The sequence below is a fragment of the Varanus komodoensis genome, unplaced genomic scaffold, assembly GCF_004798865.1.
Source record: "Varanus komodoensis strain SLA01 unplaced genomic scaffold, ASM479886v1 scaffold142, whole genome shotgun sequence".
NCBI classification, from domain to species: Eukaryota; Metazoa; Chordata; class Lepidosauria; order Squamata; family Varanidae; genus Varanus; species Varanus komodoensis.
Window position 1 is genome coordinate 72,105 of NW_025335415.1, and position 26,195 is coordinate 98,299.

Below are 26,195 nucleotides of genomic sequence, written 5' to 3' on the forward strand. Positions count from 1 at the left end.
TGTGGAGTGGCCTTTACAAAGTGCCACAGCATCACATTCATCTCATTAAATCATTGTGCACTGTTCCCATGTCAAAAATAGATAATAGAAAATATGTGTACATGAATAACAACAATAAAGCATACACCTAAAGCTGCCTTACTCCTAATCATATGTCCAGTTCTCTAGGAAAGCATCTTCTGTGTGGTAGCATAAAATTGCCTTTGGTCCAGTGTTGAATTTAGGAGCACAATTGCCAATAAACTCACTGCATTTAGAAATTAATGATGAATCAGGGGTATGTATACCAAACTGGTAATGGGGAAATGTACACATAAATGTACACAGATTTGCATGCAAATAGTAACAACGGGTGAGCAAAGTTCTCAGTCTGCTAGGAACTTGACCTGGAATAAGCTTTGAGGCTTGACAAAACTTGAGTTTTTCCAATCTGCAGATCCGTAAGCACTTTTCAAAATACCACATTCTTTTTCTCACTTCCTTGACATTTCTTCAAGTGAATCCTTGGGCTTTGTCCAGATAAAGAAATGGCAGTCCTTACATCTTGAATGGAATACTGCCTCCTGGGATTTTCTGATCTCTCCCCCCCGCCCCACTCCCCACCTTCCCTCACTCCCACCACCTGACACAGATTTATGTGGCGCCTGTACTCATCATAAGCATAATGGAAAAAATCAACTGTTTCATATTCCACTTGCATTTCTTCCAACTTAGCACTTTGTACTTGTCTGCTACATTTCAAAAGCTTTTCCAAAATCTACAGCCAGTTCTGTGATGGTCAATGAATTAATTTTATTTGCTGGGAGATTTGCCTACATTTTCTTGGGAAAACATTCTGGTGCTGAGCTTGGTTCTTCCTCAGTGCCACTGCTTATGACTGCTAAGTTCAAATTTGCAATTCCTTAAAGTACAAACTGTTCATGAACTTGGATCTTTGCCTTCCAAAGAGTAACAATTCATTGTTTACCATCATTCACTATCAGTGAATAAATACAATACACAAGGTGCTAAGCAAGAATAGAGTGGGGAACTGGACTTCCCCAGATCTATGGATCTCAAGTTATGTTTTCTGCAGCAAAAACTCTTGTTCCATGCCTAATAGATACTTCACCGTCTCTTTAGAAAGGGATGTAGGTAGTGCAGTGGTTTAGACTGCTGTGCTGCTGGGTGGTTGATTAAAAGGTCGCTGGTTCAAATCTGCACAATGTGGTGAGTTCCTGTTGCTCCGTTCTAGCTCCTATCAACCTTGCAGTTCGAAAGCATGCAAATGCAAGTAGATAAAAAGGTACCACTCTGGTGGGAAGGTAACAGCATTCCGTGCACTTCGGTGTTTAGTCATGCTGACCACATGACCACAGAAATTGTCTACAGACAAACACTGGCTCCCTTGGCTAGGAAACGGAGATGAGCACCGCCCCCTAGAGTCAGACATGACTGGACTTAACGTCAAGGGGAAACCTTTACCTTACCTTTTATTCTAAGTAGGCCAATTGGCATGTTCATAATTAAATTGTACCCAAATAAGTAACTGGCTACCAACTGAAGTCCAGGCCTGATTCAAGGTATTAACAATATCATATAAAGTCCTTAACAGTTTGGGGACTAGTGCCTAACGGAACATCTCCTTCCATATGAGCCTGCAAGGACCCTAAAATCATCTGCAGAGGTCCTCCTCCTTGAGCTCTCCTTTTTTACAACATCTCATAGTTTTGAGAAGTAAGCTGGCTCTGATCTTCATTGAGGAAGGCCCCCATGGTGAAATCATGGAAGAACTAGCCTCTCCATGCAGAGATTGGCATTTCTTCTCCACCATAGCAAGGCTATCACCAATGTTTTGATGAATGTGAGTTTCTTAGAACTTGTGTGCAGATCTCTAGGTTGAGTTTGGGAAGTCAGAGGTCAACTGAGCAGTACGTACAGTGGTGCTGTGGGGGAAGCCAAAGTGTTTAGCCCCATGCTTCGTACGCATGCTTGTGTAGCATCTTCAGGTATGTTGCCTAAAGAAGGCTAAAGTTAACTAAAGAAATCAAAGTGATAACCTGCACCAAAAAAAGGCAATCCCACATGTGCATGAAGCAAAAATGCCACTGATTTTGCCAATGAGCCATGCTTATTGTGAATGCTTTAATTTGTTGGAGGTTTAACGAGAAATGCTGTGATACATTTTAATTCTCTCTGTGGGTTTCCTCTATGAGGACTGATGTACAAATTCCCTCAAGGGAAAGAGATACCTCAAATAGGCAACCATACTTCTTATTACTAGGAGTGGCTCATCAAAACACAGAGGAACATTTGATTTCTGTTAAAACATTGTTCTCCAAAGTCTGACAAATTAAGGTTGGTTGTTATTTTTAAAAATAATTCAAAATAGTGCTGAGGCAAAGTTTTTTTTAATGATAAGTAAATAAACCTGAAAGATTATTAAAGGAATATCCAGTCCAATTCTCTCCACATATCTTCACCATTTATCTCTACCTAAATCTTGATCATCCATCTCTATGTGGAAATGAATTTAGTTGGACTTACTAATCAGAGAACAATTTCTTGCCTGTTTACTCTGACATCTGTTTCCTTCTGTTCATGGGACTTGCTTTGGAAAAAAAACCCCACACACTTACACTTTGAACTCATCACAATGCTGTACTTCAGCAGGCAGGTCTATGATTGCAATGTAAGAATGCCTAAAATGCATGCATCTCTGGATTTTCTTGCAGGTGGGTACTTCAAGGATTGTTAAATGCTGAGTGGAAAAAGTAAACCCAAGAAAGTAGGGCTAAACTTGACCAAAAGTCTGTTTGCTATAGTAAACTACCTTTAGAGGGGAAATCTGTTTAATATTAATAACTGTAAAGGGCAATTAATAATAATAATAATAATATTTTAATTTGATTATGTTATACAGATCTTGATTTCCAATATACTGCATGCTAAGTAATGTTTATGTTGCAGTCTTACTGTAGTATAATGGTCTCATGGAAGTACATCTGTTTCCAAAATTCCAATTTTTGGCTAACTCTCACCTGTCTTAGAAACCTACAAACTTGGGGAATTCTGCTCCTTGCTCTGCAATGGACTGTGCAAAGGAGAACAGTCAATTTGCAGGGCAGAGTCTGTCTGTGACCTTTTAAATGGCAAGGTTGTACAATAACATCCAATTCAATCCCCAAACAGAAAGGACTTCTTTTAATATTTTATGGGGGGTGGGCTTCCTTCCACAAGTGGTACTTGGACATAATGTCATACCCACATCAGAAAAAGTACAGCTTAGCTATTGCAGTCCCTGAATAGGGTGGATACCTTCCAAGATGATCAAGAATTCCCAGGGACGCATGGCATGAGCCATCCATCAATGTCACCTCCCGCTGACTGGCCTAAGGAAAGTGATCATTGAAATGAAATTGGATGGCTTTCCCACACCTGTTCTAGTAGGAATAAGCCTCTGCAATGTGACTTAAAATTTCTACCCAGGGCATGATGCTGTATCTACTTTGTTATGTTTGCTATGTTTCATATGATTGTCTGTTTAAATGAAAAATATTTACTCCAACTACAGAAATGGGAAACCAGTCCACACTGGAAGGATCTACAGTGACAGAATTCCTTTTGCTGGGATTTTCTGAGGTCCGAGAGCAGCAGATCTTACATTTTGTGGTGTTCCTTTCCATTTACTTAGCCACTCTGATGGGGAACTTTCTCATTATCCTAACTGTGGCCTCTGATCCTCAGCTCCACAGTCCCATGTATTTCTTCCTGGTCAATTTGTCACTGTCCGATATGTGCTACATCTCCACCACTGTCCCCAAATCCATGGCTGCTTCATTGACAAATAACAGATGGATTTCCTTCTCTGAATGTGTTCCCCAAGTTTTCTTCATTGTCACCCTTGCAGGTGCTGAGCTCTCTTTTCTCACTGTAATGGCCTATGACCGCTATGTGGCAATCTGTCATCCTTTGCAATATCAGCTGATCATGAACTGGAACACCTGCTTTCAAATGGCAGCTGCTTCCTGGATTGGCAGCGTTATCAATGCAACGGTGCACACTGTGAGCACATTCAGGCTGGAATTTTGCAGCTCAAATATTAAACAGTTTTTTTGTGACATTCCACAATTATGGTTGATTTCGTGCACAGATACAGTGGTCAACCAATGGCTTGTTTTGGCAGAAATCTTTAGCATTATTTTATTTTGTCTTCTGTTTATATTAGTTTCATATGGGTTCATCTTTTCGGCTGTAATGAAGATGCAGTCAGCTCAAGGAAGGTGTAAAGTCTTCTCCACCTGTGCTCCACATTTGACTGTCTTGTCCTTGTTTCTGTCAACTAGTGCATTTTCCTACCTCAGACCAAAAGCCTTGTCCTCTCCCACTGTTGATATGTTGGCTGCAATCCTGTATACAATCATGCCACCACTACTGAATCCCCTCATTTATAGCCTGAGAAACAAGGACATCCACAGAGGCATGTCAAAGATATGCAAGAAGCTCTTTGGATTTCGCAACATGGTTTCTTGCATTTCCCCTAAAATCTCCCTTTCCCAAGAATATTAAAGTTTCATTGAAAAGAAGTCAGCTTATACATATGAAGAAAGTCTGAAGTGCACCATCACAAAGCAGTACATTTTCTTTTCCCTGTATTTGTGCTGCATGTGGAAACTGGGTCTGAAGAAGCAATCATTACAATGCCTTCCTGCACTTTTGGGTTGTACTCTTGTGCCTTATACAAAGGAGAACCACATTCTGAGGCTGTGGTCTGATCCCCTTTTTGTCAAAGGGAAGAATACTATCATTGCAAGTTACAACAAAGGAATGTTCCCTGTGCATTCCGAGAATAGACCTACCATGGCATTATTCCATCTGGTAGATGAAGGAGACATATTGAAAGGGTCGGAATCTGACCAAGCTGCTCTCAACACGTCTCCAGATGTTCCAGTCACCCTGCTGTCTATCTACTGAGGACTTGTATGCTGTAGGTACATTACTGAATATTCCAAATGTATGGTTATGAAGTATAGATGTCTTGTCTTGTCTCATCTTATTTCATTTCATGTTGTCTTTGCAAATCATACAATCATGTACTGATTACAACCAGAATGTGAGCTAGAGGGATATTTTCAAGAAATAAGCAGACATTGTTGAATATGTAATCTAAGAAGAAATCTGCATTTTTAATGAATGCTTTTTTCCACTATAAAAAATCAATTCACATTCAAATGCTTTAATCAAGTAGAGCAAACACTCACAGAAATGCCCACTTTCAAAGCATGTATTTATCACATGCATGCAAGGAAAAATATAAGGGGAGCAGACTGTAATGGAAAGTCAACATCTGAAGGCTCTTAAAACTTGCAACCAGGAAATTTGAAAATATTTCGACAGAGCCGGTGTCGGGTAATGGAAGACAGCATTCTTCCCCTCCCGACTACTTTGCGCAGGGACACTGTCATTGTGGCTTCACCAGACTGAGAAGCTCCTTACCATCCCCATCTTGCTCCCACACAGACAAACATGCACACAGTGCTCCCAAGACCAGGATCAAAATTTCCCCACTGCACCTTCCATCACTGCCTGAGCACCAACTGAGTGTCTAGCCCACTTTGCACCTCTTCCCTCCACACAACGCATTGGAGAAATTGTTTTTGCCCTGCTCTCTTCTTGGCTCCCATCTCTGCTTCCCTTCAGGGTCCCCACGCCATTTTCCAGGAGTCTGAGCAGCACCTTGTTGTTCTGACTTCTCATTCATCTCTTCCCTGCACCAGTGCAGCCCAACTAGTGGTTTATCCTCTGGTTTACCGCCACCTGAAAATGGAAGCTCAGGTCTTTCCCAATGACTTCTGTCTCTCAATCAGCAGAACCACTTTTTGAGTGAACAATAAGTATTCCAACCTCCCTGCCCACCTTTAGTGGTTCCACCAGTAAGTGCTCAACTACCTTGGCTCCACACACTCAACCCTCTCTTTACTCCAGGTCTTCTACACATTCAATCCAGGGAGTAGGCAATTTCTTCAACCCTTAAGAAAAGTAAGTATATACATCCTTAAAGTAAAACTTATATTAGTAGCATTTCAAGAAGATAGAACTGGCATCATGACAACAGTCCAGGCTGCTATGCTTAAAATTTTCAGTGCTGTACTTATGGGATCCTGAATTGCACTGGCTATAGACTTAGTTCAGGCAACATGTGCTAAGAAAATGCATGCTACTCTTGGCTCTTGGGCAAATGTCTCATCTTACCAATTACCGATACAGGTACAGGATTATACATGAAAAGATAGTAATCTGGTGCACCATACTAAACCAGTATTTTCTATTGCCATGCTCTTGCCCATTCCCCTGAGTGGCCACAATATGGAGGAACTCCACCTCACAAAGCCTTCCATGCCCTGTATGATGGCATATATCTGGGCTTATACGAGTATTCATGATCTAAACAAGCATTATTTGGGCCAATTTTCAACAGTACAGTATGAAGGGCATCTCAGGATGCAGGTAGCTACCTTCAAGAGTGGGCATCATTCCAGTGCTGAACTTCCAAAGTCAGCATCCAAATTGCCTATGCATATGACAGTGCATATCAGCCCATAACACAGCAGTCTGCTGTTAATCACTCCACTGAAGCCACTGTGAGTTCAAAGATCAAGTCCCTTTCCAAGCAGGCTGACATTTGCTTCTGCACAGCCTGCTGTTGAGTTCATGGGCAACATGGCGGAGGGCTCCAGTGTATCCTGGTTCCCACCATTCCCCTCTGCCAGCAACCTGGAAGTGAAGAAGTGCAAAAGAGCCACCAGAGATGAGGATACAATCCCACTTGATGGTGTGGCTTGAATTCAGCCCTCTGCATCTTCCTGCAGTCTGGAGTGCAGGAGAGCCACCAAAGCATCAGGATATCGTTTCATTGGGCGGTGCGGGTGAACTAATTTTTGTGATTGCAGTGGGTGGCAGGATCTAATGTAAGGATGCCCTTTGCCGCAGAAAAACCCCTTATCTGTGTTGCCATTGCTTGTTCCCCAGGCCTCCCAAAATTCAGAACAGAAGTAGCCTTCTCGAAAGATGGTTCTGCTGGAGGCACCAGAGATATGTGGCAGAGCCAGAACAGTGCTAAGGAGGCAGTTTGGAGAGAGCAAAGGACACATCTCAGCTACCAGTGGGAAGAAATGAGGACATTTCTACTAAGGGAGGAGGTGCCTAAAGCATTTCAGAAGCACCTTAGCAGAGCAGAAGCAACGGCACAGATCTACGGAAGATCACATCAGGAATGGTTTATTGGGAGGGCCAGTCACTCACCATGAGTGAGGAATCTGTTTTCAGCTGAGTCACCACAGCCAGAACATCAAGGTATCTGGCCAGCAGGCAGACAGTTAGATCTGTCAAAGCCTGCTGTAGAGTTTATGACCAACATGGCAGAGGACTGTTCTGCAGCCTGGTTCTTGCCCTTCTCCTCCACCAGCACCCTGTTGTCCTGAGTTTCTGAAACAGGTTGTGACTATGCAAGAAATGATACAATATGGATTACCATGCTATGCTAACAACTATGTTTCCACTTCCTTTTTGCAGAAGCGCAAACAATCCCCCAGAGAGCCGTGTATCATTTCATTTGCTGCCGCATCACAAAAGAATAGTTACGGTTACAGTGGTCAGTAAGGATGCTCTTTTTAGTAGAGAGGGGGACAGTTTCTCACTCTGTAAAGTTGCAGTGCAGGGAGGCCTAGCAGCCTTATATGCGGATTGTTCTTCTGCTGATACAGGAAGATTTGAAGATGCAAATGGAAAATGCAAATTGAGCAATGATACGCCATGGGCACAAGAAAGCAAAATTAACTGAATAAGACGGTAATGCTCTGGAAACTCAAAGGAAGGAAAAAAGGAGGAAGAACGGCTACAAAATGGAGTTATTCTGCAGCAGAAGTCACAGCAGGGCTTTTAAAGAGAGGGCATTTTGAAGGGAATTCCTTCATAGAGTCACCATGAATCAGAGACAACTTGGTGGCATGTATCAACAACAATAAACACGTGCGTGCTCTTCTGAAGCTTGCAGGAATTTGTGGAGCATTCAGGGTTGCTCTCCTTCCAACAGACCCTCTATCTACCTTGTTTACTGGTTCATTTTGGATCCATGCAGATTTCCTGGGACTTCGGTTGAAGTGAACATTAGCAGAACTCTGCTTTGGAGCATTGAGCCAGTTGTTAAAAATTATAGAAGAGACTACCATAAGCAGGAGTCCAATGCTCATTACACACACCTGTGCACACTTTCAGATTTAATACCTGAACAAGAATAGAGCAAATAAAATAGTAGAATGTATACTGATGGCCATTGAACAAACACAGGCAAATAATTCTGCCTGCATGTGGGAATTCTACATGAGGTGGGGGTGAGAATTACTGACCGCTTGAACTTAATGGATCACATAAAATCAGCCCAAGTGCTCCCTTCTTAATCAGTGGCCATTTCTGAGAGAAGTTATTTTCATTCTCTCCCTGGGTTTTCTGTTATGGGACCGATATGCAAGGCCTCTGGAGAGAAAGTCTTGATACTCTGAAAATAAGAGAAGCAGATGAATCTCTTCTAAGCTGCAGTACCTTCTGATTGCCAGGGCCTATTCATCTAAAGAGAGGTGTGAGCTCTTGCTGTCCCAGGTCTGCCAAGCAAAGGTTAGTTAAGCATTCTATCTTTCAGGGATGCAGTCTTAGTGAGGGATAAGCAGGTGGGATAAGAGCAGATGGAACTGATTGTAAGAAACATAGCCTAGGCATAAACAGGAAGCATCATAATGAACGATCTGGTATCCAGGGTAGATCCCTACTCTTCCTGAACTCAGATCAAAAGAGACCTTTCAATTATTTGTTTGTTTAGATGGATGATATGAATGAGGGGGCACTTTCATTTATCAAAACAAATGTGATGCCAATTTCTTCAATTCATTGTAGAAATCAATGCATAGGCCTGAGGCTTTTACGACAGGACGGCATATAAATATCTTAAATAAATAAATAAATAGTTCAGAACAAAACTGAGTATTTAAATCTGACAAAACAGTCCTGAGATGGAATTAAATCATGCACATGTATGTCCTTATGTATTCCACTTGCAACACATATAACCATGTGTGTCTAATGTGTATACAGAGAGGCATAAAGCTGTTTTTTCAATAGACTAGTGGAAGGAAAGATACATTTACTCCAACTGATTGTTAACTCTTTTAAGAGAAAGGGGTTCCTCTTGCAAATGAACAAAGACAACAATGTAAGGTTCAATTCATATTAATGTATGGTTCCTAATCTTAGCAGCGAGGGATACAGTGGTTTGCTCAGATTTTTGGAAGGTGCTCATCCTGAAATGTGTGATTGGCATCTGCTAGTGCATGGCCTCAAGAAAGGAGGGCATGAAAGAAGCCTGAAGGGTTTTTCTATATAGAACGCAATGCAGCTTTGGTACTGCATGTTTCATCATTAGCCATACAATATCATTTACAAATATTAATTCTTTACACAGACCTGCCTTGCCCATTCTACACCAAATAAAGAAATGGAAAACCAATCTACAGTGACGGAATTCATCTTGTTGAGATTTTCTGAGGTCCAAGAGCAGTAGATTTTACTTTTTGTGATGTTCCTTTCCATTTATTTAGCATCTCTGATGGGGAACTTTCTCATTATTCTTACTGTGGCCTTTGATCCTCAGCTCCACAGTTCCATGTATTTCTTCCTGGTCAATTTGTCACTGTCTGATATGTGCTACATCTCCACCACAGTCCCCAAATCCATGGCTGCTACACTGATGAATAATAGATGGATTTCCTTTGCTGAATGCGTCGCCCAGGTTCTCCTGGTTGTCACCTTTGCAGGTGCTGAGCTCTCCTTCCTCACTGTAATGGCTTATGACCGCTATGTGGCAATCTGTTATCCCTTGCAATATTGCCTGATCATGAACTGGAACGCCTGCTTCCAAATGGCAGCTGCTTCCTGGAGGGGCACCATTATCAATGCAATGGTGCACACTGTGAGCACATTCATGCTTGAATTTTGCAGCTCAAATGTTGAGCAACTTTTTTGTGACATCCCGCAATTATGGTTGATTTCCTGCACAGATCCCAGGATCAACCAATGGCTTGTCTTTGGTAGCGTGTTTACTGCAGACTTGTTTTGCTTTTTGTATATATTAGTTTCTTATGGGTTCATCTTTTCAGCCGGACTTAAGATGCAGTCAGCTCAAGGAAGGTATAAAGTCGTCTCCACCTGCACTCCGCACTTGACTGTCTTTTCCTTGTTTCTGTCAACTGCTGAGTTTTCTTACTTCAGACCAAAAGCCTTGTCCTCTTCCTCTGTCAATATGTTGGCTGTTATCCTGTATATGGTCATGCTACCACTACTGAATCCCCTCATTTATAGCCTGAGAAACAAAGAAGTCCAGGTAGCTATGTCGAAACTTTCCAGGAAATTGCTGGGATTTGACAGTTGTACTCCATGCTCATTTTTGAAGAATAATCAATTTTCTCTTACCAGAAAACAGCTGATGTGTCTTAGATGAAGTGTGCCATCATGCATAGATATGATTCCCATATCAAATGTTTCTGAGTGGCATTATATACTGGCTCAAACGAATTCACAACTGTAATGCCTCCCCACTCTTACCTTTATTATAGGCATGCTCTAATTCAGGTAGAGGCCACAGAGGCTGATTTGTGGTCCAGTGCCTGGTGGATTTTTTTAATACCTGCCCGCCACAGACACACCATCAGAGGAGAGAATACAATAGTCGTTTCACAGAGTGAAATGTGATTCCTATGATATTGGATATTAAGGGGAAAATCTTATTTTGATAGGATTCAGTCCAGAAGATTTAGGGCACATGGAAAAACCTTACAGTTTTGGCTATGTCTCTGCCAATATGTCCTCATCTGTTTCAGCCAAGGTGCTTTCTAATCACTGAGGGCCATGTGTACAAGTGGACTCTGCTGGCTGTGCAGACATCGTCCTCCTGATTAGGAACCAGGAATATTCCAGGATTTCATTTTTCTTTGTAAATGATGTGACCATATCCCAATGAATCTAAGCTGGAGCACTTTCTTTCAAAAAATGCTCACAAATAGCTGATCACAATTAAAGGACCAACATACAAAATGCACATGCAAACACAATAAACACTGAAATTTCTTTTGAAATGTACATATTTGAGTCCATTAGTTAATGGTGTTGTGAGGTGGGGGAACTGCATGTTCCCTATATATGCATGCCAAAACCAAACGTGGAGAACCTGAAAAAATGGTCTCATGCCTTAGATCTTACTTCATATAACTAGGAGGCTTTAAAAGAGTCTTAAAGAATAGGTTGTGATGGAAAAGGATGGCATGCATCTGTTTACTTTATCATAACTTTATTGGTATATTGGTATATATTATTAGAAATTTAAACATTCCTATCTCACCATTTTGGTGCATTTTTCAAAAGTATAGATTTCCATATGTATTTTGCATATGCTATTTCAACCATCAAATCTCAGAAATACACACATTAATCAATCTGAGAATCAGCTTACAAGCTCATTTTGTGTCCTGCTACATGTGTGGTGGACAACGTGGTACAATCTGAGCAAATTGTGATCTGAACTGAACTGAACTTTTCATGTACGCCTAAATCATTCTGCTGCATGATCTGCCTTGATAGAATGTGTAACCTATTTTGATGACATTTTGATGATCTTCCACAACAATGTAAAAGGCAAAGCAAGAAAGGCTTGTTGAGGGATGAGATAATGAAGAAACAAAAACTCTGTTCCCTTTTTCAGTTTGGCTTGAAAGTGGAAAATGTCACATTTGAACACCGTAGAAAATGTTATAGCAAAAAAGTAAATTCCTAAGAAATATGGGTAAGTTCCAGTTACTAAGACCTACCCAAGGAGGCAGGACATAAGTGGTCAGCCAATATAAGTTCTTATTGACTATGTTACATGAGATGTCCATATTGCTTTTCCTCTTCTCTTCTAATTTGAATAACCATCAGCAATACGGCCCTACATTTCCATTTATTTATGTGTCTATTTCTATACCATTTGATTAGATGAGCTGTCAAAATATTGCACAGAATATACTTCACAATATCATTCACTCAAGGTGGAAGAGAAAAGAGAGTTATATTGACAATATATTTCTCATACAGTTTTATTTTCTGTATTTTCTTTTAATTTTTCCAGAAATCTCTCCCTTCAAGTAAAGGGATGGAAAACAAGTCTACACTGGCAGAATCTAAAGTGACAGAATTCCTCTTGATGGGATTTTCTGAGGTCCGAGAGAAGCAGATCTTACATTTTGTGGTGTTTCTTTCCATATACTTAACCACTCTGACTGGGAACTTTCTCATTATCCTAACTGTGGCCTCTGATTCTCAGCTCCACAGTCCCATGTATTTCTTCCTGGTCAATTTGTCACTGTCCGATATGTGCTACATCTCCACCACTGTCCCCAAATCCATGGCTGCTTCATTGACAAATAACAGATGGATTTCCTTCTCTGAATGTGTTTCCCAAGTTTTCTTCATTGTCACCTTTGCAGGTGCTGAGCTCTCTTTTCTCACTGTAATGGCCTACGACCGCTATGTGGCAATCTGTCATCCTTTGCAATATCGGCTGATCATGAACTGGAATGCCTGCTTCCAAATGGCAGCTGCTTCCTGGATTGGCAGCATTATCTATGGAACAATGCACACTGTGAGCACATTCAGGCTGGAATTTTGCAGGTCAAATATAGAGCAATTTTTTTGTGACATTCCACAGTTATGGTTGGTTTCCTGCACAGATACAGTGGTCAACCAATGGCTCGTATTTGGTAGCGTGTTTACTGTAGGCTTATTTTGCTTTTTGTATATAGTGATTTCTTACGGGTTCATTTTTTCAGCTGTACTTAAGATGCAGTCATCTCAGGGAAGGCATAGAGTCTTCTCCACCTGTACTCCACACTTGACTGTCTTCTCTTTGTTTTTTACCACTTTTGCATTTTCTTACTTGAGACCACAAGCTTTGTCCTCGCCGCTTGTCAAACTATCAGCTGCTGTCCTCTACACAGTGCTGCCACCACTACTGAATCCCCTCATTTATAGTCTGAGAAACAGGGAAATCCACAAGTCTATGTCAAAACTGTCAACCAAGTGGTTTGGATTTCATAGCACGCTATGTTGACGCACTGAGATACAGGTGACTCCTGCTGAACATTCAGACACCATCTTTGTGATTCAGATGTTCAAGTTCTCAATTCTGTTTGCTAAATCTCACAATCCCATTGGAGGTATGAATGCCCCCTTCCCAGTTTGCGAATACCTGAATTTGGAATATATTTGTTTTAGGAAAATGCAGTCTTTATGGTATACTCAATTGGGGTGGCAGGGACATATAAATGCATAGTTTTCCCATTCAGAATGAGCTTTCCTGTTCAAATGAGCCAAAAATCAGGCTGCAAACAAAAATTGGAATACTGCCTCAAAAACATAGCATTATATTTCCAATCCCTAATGGAAGATCTGTGTGATGCACCAGTAGTAGGTGATGGTATGAGTGTTGGAGAAGAGGTCCAACAGCATTTTGGGTTGATGTGACTGATCGTTCCATCAGCTTAGAAAAGGGACAGTGAATTATTTTTTGAACTGATACTATATAGTAGTCTTGAATCACAAACATAATGAAATGAAATGAAATGAAATGAAAAAATAAAATAAAATAATGAAATAAAATTTGGCTCATTGGGATTTTCCTTTTCAGGAAAGGGAAAAGTACCATATCTCTGGGTGGATTTAGCACCAAACTAAGCATTCTCTCTACTGGACATGATGGACCCATGAGTATCATTATTTTTTTCCTTTCCTTTGCATATTCATGTCTGGCTCCAATTTAGGTTGGGATCATGGCATTCTAGATAAGTGGGAACCTCTGCCCACAGCATAGACAACACATTTATTGTGAATTTTCACACACACACACACACACACACACACACACACGGGGTGAAATAAAGCAAGAAAGCAAGCAAGCTCAATTCCCTTTTTCTGTCTCTTTAACACCCAATGAGGGGACAAGTAGCATGGGAGAACTAACTTCCCTCTTGGCATTTCATGGTCCCAATGAATTAGGGCCATGAGTGCTTACACATAAGTGAAGTAGCACATGTGACTCTACTAACACATGCTAGTTTGGTCCCAAGATTCTGAACAATGAAAACAGGAAATCTTTGTATTCAAATTGCTCTTCTTCCACACATTTTGGAATTAAAAATTATTCAGTTCAACTTTTGAAATGAAATGAAATGAAGTCAGTCCATTAATTATCCACCCTTCATCTGGTTCATTAATGTTTACCATTACCAGCTGATGGTAGAATTCAGGTATGGTTATCCTACATTGGTTGAAGCGCCACAAAACCAGCAAATGTGAAGTGCTGAGGCTGATGCTTGAACAGGTGTGCCCTGTGATCAGTAATGACATTCCATGATTCCATTTGCTTGCCTTGAACTTGTTTTCCATGCACCCCGACTTTGTCTTGGTCTTTTACACTGAGTTTAAGATTAGAATTCCATGATGGGGAGGCTGAGGCCAGCAAAGGTGTCCCACATGGACCTTCTCAGCATCTGGGTCTGATCATATTGTTAGAGAAATCTTGCACCTCTTCCAAGCCATTTCTTGGGTGTGCGGGATCCTGCTGTAAAAGCAATCAATGTTCTCTGAGTTTCATTGGGAATACACTCAGCATCATATGTAAGCATGTAATTAATAAACCTCTTGGTTATAATATGCACTGTTCAGGGGTGCCAGTAAAATTTCACAATGCTGAGAAACTACAATGAGTACTGACAACACACTTCCCATGGCAGCAAATTCCATAGTTTAACTATATGCCTTGTGAAAATCATTTCACAGCCCCCTGATCATTGGTGCTGCCCTCTCTGTACTTTTTCCAACTCATGACGTCCTTTCTCAGGTAAGGCAGCCACAATTGAATACAATGTTCCAAGTGCAGTCGCACCAAAGATTTGTATATGAGAAATAAGATTTTGGCAGGGTTCTTTCTTATTCTGTTCCTAATGATGCCTAGCATGGAGTTTGCCTTCTTCACAGCAGCTGAGCACTGAGCCAACATTTTCATCGAGGTGTCCACCACTCCCCCAAATCCCTTTCCTAGTAGCTCAGTCACTACTTCAGATCCCATCAGTGGATCCTTGAAGTTGTGGTGTTTTGCTCCATAATGCATTATTCCACAATTCTTTACATTGAACTACAGTTACCATTTTGATGCCCATTCCCCAAGTTTGGAGAGATTTCTTTGGAGTTTTGAAGTTACTCTGAAGATGCAGTGCCAGAACATATCAGTTTCTCACCTCCCTTGTTTAGGCCATAACCTATGAATAGATCTTAATTCATTTCAGGTCATGTTACCCAAGTGAAAGAGAAGTTAGGAAAGGCCTCTGAAAATCTGAGTTCTAAATCACGTATAAAAATCACTTCAGCGCATGGGTGGAAATGCTGCTTGTATCTCTGTGGAAATTGGCATATATTGCCTTATTGCCAGTAGCTACCCCCATTGCCAGAAACCCATTGCCAGAAACTTTACCAAAGGCATTTTAATCCATTAGACTGGGGCAGAGGGAAGTGGGGTGTTCAAACTCTGGCAAGAGAAGGAGGCATAGTCCCCTGTAACAACTCTGGTGAGCTGGGTAGATTTGATGAAGGCTGCTAGTCTGATGATCCCCAAACAAAGGAATTCATTTATGTCAGCAACTATAGAATGGCTTGTGAAAGCTGGAATGGATTCTGGCAAAGAGTTAAGTTTCAGGAAAGAAAAGGGGGGAAATGCCCTCCCTCACCAGAATAAGCTTGATTGCTGCACAACACAGACATGTTTTTCATTTTCTTATCTTCACAAGAGCAAATCAGGTAGATGTTATTGATTATACTCTGATATTATTGATATTGTGGCATGGCACTAATATCTCAAGGCATGTGAGACAGCTGCAAGTGAAAAACAAGGACCATGCCGTCTTGGATTCCATGGCAAACTGGAGCTTGTTGGATCACATGGGAAACCTGCTCAGCAGCTAAGTTTTAATTTCTTCCGCTGAGAATTGGAAGGTTCTGGAGGGCATGTCTTTGATTGCAATCAAATATCAGAGACGGACAACACTAAGAGGCATAGCTCCAGTGCATTTCAGTGAAGAAAAGCAAACTGCAAAGGTGGGTGATCTTATGGCGTTGCTTATTTGAGAGTGGTGAATCAGCCTGCTGGCATGTTTCTAGCCACCGGAGCAAATGCTTAGCGAACAACGACCAAATGGACTGCTAGAAAAATGGAGCAGCTCTACCACAAGGTGTAATTGCATTAAAATGCAATCTCATTTTTGTAACTACAGCTGCTTGCTGTTGCTCTTTGCCGCAACAAAGAGCAATCCTGGGGTCACTGTGAACAGAATGATGTTGAGCAAAGACGATTGGTTGGATTGAGACCTAGCCATGTTTTGAGTAGAACCATGTAAATAATGTGAGTTGAGACACTCATGATGGCATTAAGGCCATTTCCATCAGTCTCCCCTACTTACAATATATGTTTTCACTGTCAAACTAAAGGAGGATGCAGTGTGTGGCATGCTTGATTGCTGCTGTCAAGTTTTCCTGTGCCTTCTTGGCTAATATTCTGCTTCTTTAACATGTCTTACAGAGAAGTTCACAGACCAGCAGAAGGTTCCATTATGGGAATAGAAGGGTACTGGCTGTGAATAAAATTGTTAGAGAACTACTCACTGGGTTGTGCCTAACTTTTTAATATGTGAATATGCCTCTCTTATGTAAAATTAGTGATGCTCTTTCAGGTTCAGAATTCACAATCCCATCCCCCTTTCCGTTTCTGCTGTGGTTCTTTGCCTCTAGCTTTTCTACTTTGATTAATCCAGAAGACCATGAAAAGAAATGAAGAATTGCTTTAATCCCCATACAAGAAGGCTTATCTGATTAAATTTGTTATTCTGTCATGTTGTTAAAGACAATGAGGATGAGGTTGAGGATGATATATTTCATTTCTATACCCGCCCAATAGTCAAAGCCCCTTGGGTTTGTTCTATGCCACTGTGTATAGAACAATAAAATACAATACAATTATCATAAAAGCAAACGGAGGGTAAACTGACTTTGAAATAGCTAAAAACATACATTAAAAATTATCCTGAAAAGGAAAAGAATCACATGGAAATCCCCTCAGGCCCTGCACCTAAGTAGGACTTCAAAGGGCTTTTTGGCACTAGCCTTCAAAGGGCTGGTGCAGAAAAGGTGACAAGTTTGGAGCCAGGTGGTCTGCAGGGGGAGGTTGTTCAAAGATGTGGGGCCACTGTAGAGAAATTCCTCTGCATTGAGGGGGCCCTCCAAGCCTTCCTCAGAGTTGGCTCTTGGAAGAAGGCTCCAGAGGTTGAGCTGAGTGTCCAGGCACCATGCTGTGTGTCAGGAAGTGTGTGATAGTATGCACATTTCTACAAGAGAAACACATTCCTCAGTTTGCATTCGCAACCCTGTCATTCAAAATTTAGGGACCCCCCCCATCTTATTTGCAAGAAAATGAATAGAATTGTATATCAGCAGGAAAGAAGGGAATGTATCCTTTTTGGGGTAAAAAGATCCTGAAAGAGAAAAAATATTTAATCATATTATACAGATACGGAGTCTACAACACTCTGCATCCTTAGTGTCTGCATGGAAGTTCATCTGTCTCTGCCATTCCTATATGAGAGGGAGCCTCACCTGGTCCAGAAACCTACAAAACTGGAGAATTCTGCTCCTTGCTCTGCAAAGAGGTGCCAAGGAAGGCTGTCCATGTTGCCATCCGTTTGCAGGGCAGCTCTGTGACCTTTTAAATGGCAAGGTTGTACAGTAACATGCAATTAAATCCCCAAACAGAAAGGGCTTCTTTCAATATTTTATGGGTGGCAGGCTTCTACCTTCCATCCATTCTAGTTGGATATAACCCTCTGCAATGTGACCTAACATTTTTACCCAGGGCATTAGGAAGAGAAGAAGGGAGTGTTATTTTGGTAATATCTTCTTCATAATGCTGTATCTTCTTTGCTGTGTTGCATGTCATTGCCTTTGTCTGTCTCTCTGTCTGTCAGTTTTAAAACAAATATTAACTCCAACCCCATTAACTCCAACTACAGAAATGGAAAACCAGTCCAAACTGGAAGGTTCTGCATTGACGGAATTCCTTTTGCTGGGATTTTCTGAGGTCCAAGAGCAGCAGATCTTACATTTTGTGGTGTTCCTTTCCATTTACTTAGCCACTCTGACTGGGAACTTTCTCATTATCCTAACTGTGGCCTCTGATCCTCAGCTCCACAGTCCCAAGTATTTCTTCCTGATCAATTTGTCACCGTCTGATATGTGCTACATCTCCACCACTGTCCCCAAATCTATGGCTGCTTCATTGACAAGTAACAGACAAATTTTCTTCACTGAATGCATTGCCCAAGTTTTCTTGGTGATCACGCTTGCAGGTGCTGAGCTCTCTTTTCTCACTGTAATGGCCTACGACCGCTATGTGGCAATCTGCCATCCTTTGCAATATCGGCTGATCATGAACTGGAGCACCTGCTTCCAAATGGCAGCTGCTTCCTGGATTGGCAGCATTATCAATGCCACAGTGCACACTGTGAGCACATTCAGGCTGGAATTTTGCAGCTCAAGTCTCAACCAATTTTTTTGTGACATCCCACAATTGTGGATGGTTTCCTGTACTGATACAGCAGTCAATGAATTGATCACTTTGGTGGAAACTTTTTTTGTATGTTCATCTTGCCTTCTGTTTATATTGGTTTCTTATGGATTCATCTTTTCAGCCGTATTTAAGATCCAATCAGAAAAAGGAAGGCATAAAGTCTTCTCCACCTGTGCACCTCACTTGACTGTCCTGTCCTTGTTTCTGTCAACTGCTGTGTTTTCTTACTGCAGACCAAAAGCCTTGTCCTCTCCCTCTGTCAATATGTTAGCTGCCATCCTATATACGGTCATGCCACCGCTGCTGAACCCCCTCATTTATAGCCTGAGAAACCAAGACATCTGCAGAAGCATGTCAAAGATATGTAAGAAGCTGTTGGGATTTCACAATGCCATTCCATGCCCCTTTCTCAAGAATATTAAAGTTTCATTGCAGAGAAATCAGTTTATAGATATGAAGAAAGGTTGAAGTGCTGCTTTATTTATTTATTTTATTTATTTATTTTGAGACTTCTATGCCGCCCCATTTGCCAAAGCCTTGGGGCAGCTCACAAACATAAATAAATTTCAATAGAAAAATATAAAATTAACAATATAAATTAAGTCACCCTGGCCAAAGAATAAAATGAATAAATAATATTATCAATTAAAATAGCATTTGAATAAAAGGTCTTCGCCTGGCACTGAAAAACAAATAACGACAGCGCCAGGCGGACCTCTCTGGGGAGCGCATTCCATGGATTGGGAGCCACCGCAGAGAAAGCCCTCCTCCGACTACTCACCCTCCTAATTTCCTTCACAGAGGGCTCCCGGACAAGGGCCTTTCCCGCAGATCTCAAGGGGCAGGTGGGCATATATGGACGTAAGCACTCCTTCAGGTAACCAGGACCCAAGCTGTTAAGGGCTTTATAGGTCATCACCAACACCTCGAATTGTGCCCGGACTTCAATGGGAAGCCAGTGAAGCTGACGGAGAACTGGAGGCAGGTGAACATAATGCCCAGTCCCCGTCAGCAGCCTGGCAGCTCTATTTTGAACCAATTGAAGTATCCGGACCATCTTCAAGGGTAGCCCCACATGGAGCGCTTTGCAGAAGTCAAGTCAGGAAGTCACCAATGGGTGTGTCACTGTCGCTAGGCAGTCGTTCTCCAGGTAGGGGCGCAGCTGATGGATCAGCCAAAGCTGAAAGAAAGAGCTCCTTGCCACTGTTGTCACCAGAGCTCTGGGTCGAGGAGCACTCCCAAGCTGCGAACCTTGTCCCTAAGAGGGAGTGTAACCCCATTCAGGACTAGGTTCAATTCACCCTCCCCAAAGCCCGATCCACCAACCAACAGGGCCTCCGTCTTGTCTGGGTTGAGTTTCAGTTTATTGGCCCTCATCCAGCCCATTACCTCAGCCAGGAACTGGTTCAGCACAGCCACTGCCTCACCTGGATTGGTGGAAAACGAGAGGTAGAGCTGGGTATCATCAGCGTACTGATGATTCCACAGCCCACACCTTCTGATGACCTCTCCTAGCTGTTTCATGTAGACATTAAACAGCAAAAGGGACACAATGGATCCCTGTGGTACTCCATGGCATAGCTGCCATGGTGCAGAGCCATAGTCCCCCAGCACCACCTTCTGGAATCAGCCGTTGAGATAGGAGCGGAACCACTGCAAAGCAGTGTCTCCGACCCCCAATCCCCCTAGCCTATCCAGAAGGATACCATGGTCGATGGTATCAAAAGCCACTGAGAGGTCCAGAAGAACCAACAGGGACGCACTCCCCCTGTCCTTCTCCCTGCACAGGTCATCGTACAGGGCGACCAAGGCAGATTCAGTACCATACCCGGGTCTGAAGCCGGACTGAAATGGGTCCAGATAATCAGTTTCATCCAAGAGTGCTTGGAGTTGTTCCGCCACCACCCTCTCCAACACCTTGCCCAGAAACGGGATGTTGGCCACTGGTCTATAATTAGTGGCCATCTCTGGATCCAGTGACGCTTTCTTCAGGACTGGTTGGACTACCGCCTCCTTTAAAGGGGCAGGTACCTGACCCTCCCTCAGAGACGTATTAACTACTTCCAAGATCCAGATCCCAATCCCGTGCTTGGCGTTGTTCATTAACCAAGATGGCAAGGGTCCAATAGGCAAGTGGTGGGACGTACTCGTCCAAGCACCTTGTCCACATCATCAGGCCACAATAACTGAAATTCATCCATTAATTTGGGACCAGACGGCAACATTGGTATTGCTTGCTTGCTTGCTAGTTGCAAAGTCGTGTTTGACACATCGCGACCCCATGAACAACACTCCTCCAGGCCTTCCTGTCCTCCACCATCCCCCGGAGTCCACTTAAGCTCACACCAACTGTTTCAGTGACTCCATCTATCCACCTCATCCTCTGCGGTTCCCTTCTTTTGCTGTCAACTGTTCCCAGCATTAGGATCTTCTCCACTGAGTCCTTCCTTCTCTTTAGGTGGCCAAAGTATTTGAGTTTCATCTTCAGTATATGGCCTTCTAAAGAGCAGCCTGGGTTGATCGCCTCTAGGACTGACCAGTTTCATCTCCTTGCAGTCCAAGGGACTCGCAGGAGCTTTCTCCAGCACCACAATTCAAAAGCCTCAATTCTTCAGCATTCAGCCTTCATCATAGTCCGGCTTTGACAGCCATAGATTGCAACTGGGAAAACCATAGCCTTGACTATACACACTTTTTTGGCAGGGTGATCGGGAAGCAATACATTTTCTTTTCCCTATATTTGTGCAGCATGTGGAAACTGGGTCTGAAGAAGCAATCATTATAATGCCTTTCTGCACTTTCGGGTTGTACTCTTGTGCCTTATACAAAGGAGAACCACATTCTGAGGCTGTGGTCTGATCCCCTTTTTGTCAAAGGGAAGAATACTATCATTGCAAGTTACAACAAAGGAATGTTCCCTGTGCATTCAGAGAATAGACCTACCGTGGCATTATTCCATCTGGTAGATGGAGGAGACATATTGAAAGGGTCGGAATCTGACCAAGCTGCTCTCAACACGTCTCCAGATGTTCCAGTCACCCTGCTGTCTATCTACTGAGGACTTGTGTGCTGTAGGTACATTACTGAATATTCCAAATGTATGGTTATGAAGTATAGATGTTCAAGGAGTGTTTGACTCGTCTTGTCTTGTCTCATCTTATATATTTGAGTCCATTAGTTAATGGTGTTGTGAGGTGGGGGAACTGCACGTTCCCTATATATGCATGCCAAAACCAAACGTGGAGAACCTGAAAAAATGGTCTCATGCCTTAGATCTTACTTCATATAACTAGGAGGCTTTAAAAGAGTCTTAAAGAATAGGTTGTGATGGAAAAGGATCAGTTGATGGAACTCTTGAGTTTCACTAGCAGAAATGCCCTTCGGAACACAGAGAGAAATAACCATGGATGGAACTCGCAGAAGATGGGTGTCCATATAAAGAAAGCAATGTCACAGCTTCTACCAGAAACATCTGGATAGATGTCCATGGATATGGTTGTTCAGTAAACACATGGAAGCACTATGCTGTTAAAACAAACAAACAAACAAACAAACAAACAAATGTTGCAATGCTCCTCCACTTTCCTGAGTAGTAAAAGTGCCCTGATGAGAGGAATCCAGGCCCCAGCATGTGAGGAAGCCCCAGCTCACAGAACCCCTGTTTGTTTTTCTTGTGCCCTCCTCAATAATATCAAACATACTGGACTTCTTCAGAATATGCAACATCCTCCAAGATTTCACAGGCAGCAGATCTCTCAGATTTCTTTTGCTTTGGAGAAAACTAGTCACCCCTCATAAATCAGTTTGGCTTCAGAAGATACACCAACCAATCACACCCAGCTACAATTGACTCATAGGCAATGTTCAACACCTGAGGGTTCCATCCAAGCTCCATCTTTGAGTGAGACTCAGGGAATAGCTACAATGTGGATTGCCTTCCGCATGGTGGCTCTCTGATTGTGCACTATGCTCTCCCTATTTATGTTTGTAGACATTTTTAATCAATAAATGCACTGTCTGGCTTTCTGAAGTGTGTGGGCTGATTGGTTAAGGTTGCTTTTCTTGCTATTGGTGACATATCAGCAATGTTTAATGGTCCACTTGGGTTGAATCCAGGGTTCTAAGGAACTTGTGTTCATGTGAACAAGACCAAAACTCATATTCAGATATCCCTGTGTTGAGCTTAGACAAAGTGAGAGGTTGTGGAATGAGAGTGCACTCTTCAGGATTGTCCAAAGAAGGTTAGCAGCAAATAATGAAAATTATAATGCTGGCTTGTATAAAAAGATGATTAGAAGATCATCTTTGGCCAGTTCATCCTAGCAGCAGGGTATCTGAAAGAATGCCTTTCTCCATATGTTCCTAAACAGTCCTTAAGATCGTCTATGGAGGTCCATCTCCAAGAACCACCCACCAACTAAGGTTGGGGGATGATAGTCAGGGGAAGGGCCTTCTCTGTGGTTGCACCCCATCTCAGCAACATGCTATCCAAGAAGGCACACCTGACACCATCTTTGTTTTCTTTCAAGCAGCAGGTGAAGACCTTTTTGTTTTCCTGATGCTTTAAAGAGGAGGTTGATTTTAATGCTGCTTTTATACCATGTATTGATTTTCTTAATCCCTAGTAGTTGTCAAGTTGCTGTATCTCTTTTTAATTGGATTGATTGCTTTGTACTGCTTTTATTGTTATATGTTTTTCATCTTTAAAACCCCAAGAGAGCCCTATGGGCTATGAGGCTGTATACAAATGTAATAGATAAAGAAACTTGAATTACCCATATTGTTCATGCATTCACTTGTTGAAGTTTCAAAGAAATATTTTGCAGTGAAGTCCTTCTGTTCCTCCTTGCGGTTTTTCATTGTTGGGACTGGCATGCAAGGTCTCACAGGAGCAAATCCCTTGTACATCAGAAAGGACACAAATAGGTGCATCAGCACCTCTCTGAAGCTAGAAAAAGATCACCTGAAGCCACAGAAGTCTTCAGTTCTGTTTCAACCCTGTACTTTGAAGATGGCCAAGTGAGGGTAATTTATTTCATTTTTCAATGAAACTGCAATAGACTTCATGAAAGACAAATGAAGGTAAGACAACAGGCTGAATCTGGCTTGGAATGAATGCATATTTAAAAAACAAAAACAGAACAGAAAACATACTGAAGAATGACATTTCTAGAAGCGATGCCTGTTTTGTTAAGCCATTTCTGATGTTCTTGTGGGGATGCTGGGAATGAGAAGACACTTCTTTTCATCAAAGGACTTGCATGGTCAATTTAATTCATCTCTTATAGAGATCCATTCATAGAACAAAACCAACTGTTCTTTTATGATCTGTCTTAAAAGCATCTATGAGAATAAATATGTTCTAGTTGTCCTTGTTGCATGTACACATTTCAACACATTTTAACATGTGCCCATAGTAATAGAGAGGTGTGTAGTATTAATGTGCTATTTTTACACTGACTTTCCATCCCACATTAGATTCTATATCTCCCAGATGCTCAGTCCAACACACTGACCTCCATATCATGCTGTATCTCAAGCCTTTATTTATTTGGTGTGAATATTGACATTTTACATATCAGTGGAAGAGGAGACATAAAGACACTGCTTTATAACCTTTCTAACTAAAGAGTGTGTCATCACTGGAAAATGGTAGTCACTTGAAAGTGAGTCCTAATTTGGTCAGTTCTGAATTATTATCATGCATTTAGCTTTTTAAATCTCCCAATCTTAATTATTTCTGGTTTTTAGTCCTCCATGCAACCACCAGGACATTCACTAGACACACTTGCAGTACAATCCTCTAATTGCTTAAATGGAAATGTGTTGAGTGTAACTCACTTATAGGAGAGACATGCTGTGGTAATTTATGCAGCCATTGGTCCCCCTGTGTTCGTGGCATTTGCTTTGAGCTGATGTGGGTATCTTCTACCCTTGAATATGAGTCTAGAAGTACAGCCTCCTTAACCCAGCTGGGCTTATTTCCGAATACACTTATTTTACACTGCAAGATTGTGTAAAATTGTATGTATGGACTTCCTTATGTGGCTGCATATTCTTCAGAGATTTCAAATCAGTGCTTGGAAAAATTAAATCTGAGCAAAATGGGGACTGAACTTGTGAATGGGGAAAACTGTGCAAATCTAAATACAATATTGACTCAAAAGTAGGAAATATGTTTTAAAGGATGGCTTAATACCCCCCTCAAAAAAAAAAAAAAAAAAAAAAAGAGGAAGAAATGCCCAAGGAAAGGTGCCCCTGTCTCCTTCCCAATATCAAAGTGGATGACACAGGAATGCCTGACTCACCTGTACCTTGACCTGCAGGTATTCCCCCAAAGCCAAGCAGTTTTGAGACAGATTTTGTTGGGTGAGGGGTTCATCAAAGGCATGCATCGGTTTACTTTATCATAACTTTATTGGTATATTGGTATATATTATTAGAAATTTAAACATTCCTACCTCACCATTTTGGTGCATTTTTCAAAAGTATAGATTTCCATATGTATTTTTCATATGCTATTTCAACCATCAAATCTCAGAAATACACACATTAATCAATCTGAGAATCAGCTTACAAGCTCACTTTGTGTCCTGCTACATGTGTGGTGGACAACGTGGTACAATCTGAGCAAATTGTGATCTGAACTGAATTGAACTTTTCATGTACGCCTAAATCATTCTGCTGCATGATCTGCCTTGATAGAATGTGTGACCTATTTTGATGTCATTTTGATGATCTTCCACAGCAATTTAAAAGGCAAAACAAGAAAGGCTTGTTGAGGGATGAGATAATGAAGAAACAAAAACTCTGTTCCCTTTTTCAGTTTGGCTTGAAAGTGTAAAACGTCACATTTGAACACCGTAGAAAATGTTATAGCAAAAAAGTAAATTCCTAAGAAATATGGGTAAGTTCCAGTTACTAAGACCTACCCAAGGAGGCAGGACATAAGTGGTCAGCCAATATAAGTTCTTATTGACTATGTTACATGAGATGTCCATATTGCTTTTCCTCTTCTCTTCTAATTTGAATAACCATCAGCAATACGGCCATACATTTCCATTTATTTATGTGTGTATTTCTATACCATTTGATTAGATGAGCTGTCAAAATATTGCACAGAATATACTTCACAATATCATTCACTCAAGGTGGAAGAGAAAAGAGAGTTATATTGACAATATATTTCTCATACAGTTTTATTTTCTGTATTTTCTTTTAATTTTTCCAGAAATCTCTCCCTTCAAGTAAAGGGATGGAAAACAAGTCTACACTGGCCGGATCTAAAGTGACAGAATTCCTCTTGATGGGATTTTCTGAGGTCCGAGAGCAGCAGATCTTACATTTTGTGGTGTTCTTTTCCATATACTTAACCACTCTGACTGGGAACTTTCTCGTTATCCTAACTGTGGCCTCTCTTCCTCAGCTCCACAGTCCCATGTATTTCTTCCTGGTCAATTTGTCACTG

The 26,195-nt window shown here is 41.6% G+C and overlaps 5 protein-coding genes across 5 annotated transcripts in view; all 5 read left to right on the forward strand.

Moving 5' to 3' along the window:
* The first annotated feature begins 3,555 nt into the window (after positions 1–3,555).
* Positions 3,556–4,548, forward strand: LOC123020154 (olfactory receptor 14C36-like). The gene has a single exon (XM_044423581.1). The coding sequence runs from the start codon at positions 3,556–3,558 to the stop codon at positions 4,546–4,548; it is 993 nt and encodes a 330-aa protein (XP_044279516.1).
* Positions 4,549–6,699: 2,151 nt separating this feature from the next.
* Positions 6,700–10,525, forward strand: LOC123020155 (olfactory receptor 14A16-like). Its single transcript, XM_044423582.1, has 2 exons — positions 6,700–6,717; positions 9,590–10,525. The coding sequence occupies exons 1-2, from the start codon at positions 6,700–6,702 to the stop codon at positions 10,523–10,525; spliced, it is 954 nt and encodes a 317-aa protein (XP_044279517.1).
* Positions 10,526–12,211: 1,686 nt separating this feature from the next.
* On the forward strand, positions 12,212–13,168 carry LOC123020157 (olfactory receptor 14I1-like). The gene has a single exon (XM_044423583.1). It carries the CDS (start codon positions 12,212–12,214, stop codon positions 13,166–13,168), a length of 957 nt encoding a protein of 318 aa, XP_044279518.1.
* A 5,004-nt stretch (positions 13,169–18,172) lies between these two features.
* On the forward strand, positions 18,173–19,195 carry LOC123020158 (olfactory receptor 14A16-like). Its single transcript, XM_044423584.1, has one exon. It carries the CDS (start codon positions 18,173–18,175, stop codon positions 19,193–19,195), a length of 1,023 nt encoding a protein of 340 aa, XP_044279519.1.
* Positions 19,196–23,803: 4,608 nt separating this feature from the next.
* The window catches only part of LOC123020159 (olfactory receptor 14I1-like), a 3,303-nt gene continuing 911 nt past the window's right edge, over positions 23,804–26,195 (forward strand). Inside the window, exons 1-2 of the mRNA XM_044423585.1 lie at positions 23,804–23,809; positions 25,959–26,194. Of these exons, the coding sequence (XP_044279520.1) occupies positions 23,804–23,809; positions 25,959–26,194 (242 nt within the window). The remainder of the gene's footprint in view (positions 23,810–25,958; position 26,195) is intronic.

Bases quoted from the DNA above. Each gene is read 5' to 3' on its own strand.
- LOC123020154 (XM_044423581.1), top strand. From the start codon at position 3,556: ATGGGAAACCAGTCCACACTGGAAGGATCTACAGTGACAGAATTCCTT.
- LOC123020157 (XM_044423583.1), top strand. From the start codon at position 12,212: ATGGAAAACAAGTCTACACTGGCAGAATCTAAAGTGACAGAATTCCTC.
- LOC123020158 (XM_044423584.1), top strand. From the start codon at position 18,173: ATGGAAAACCAGTCCAAACTGGAAGGTTCTGCATTGACGGAATTCCTT.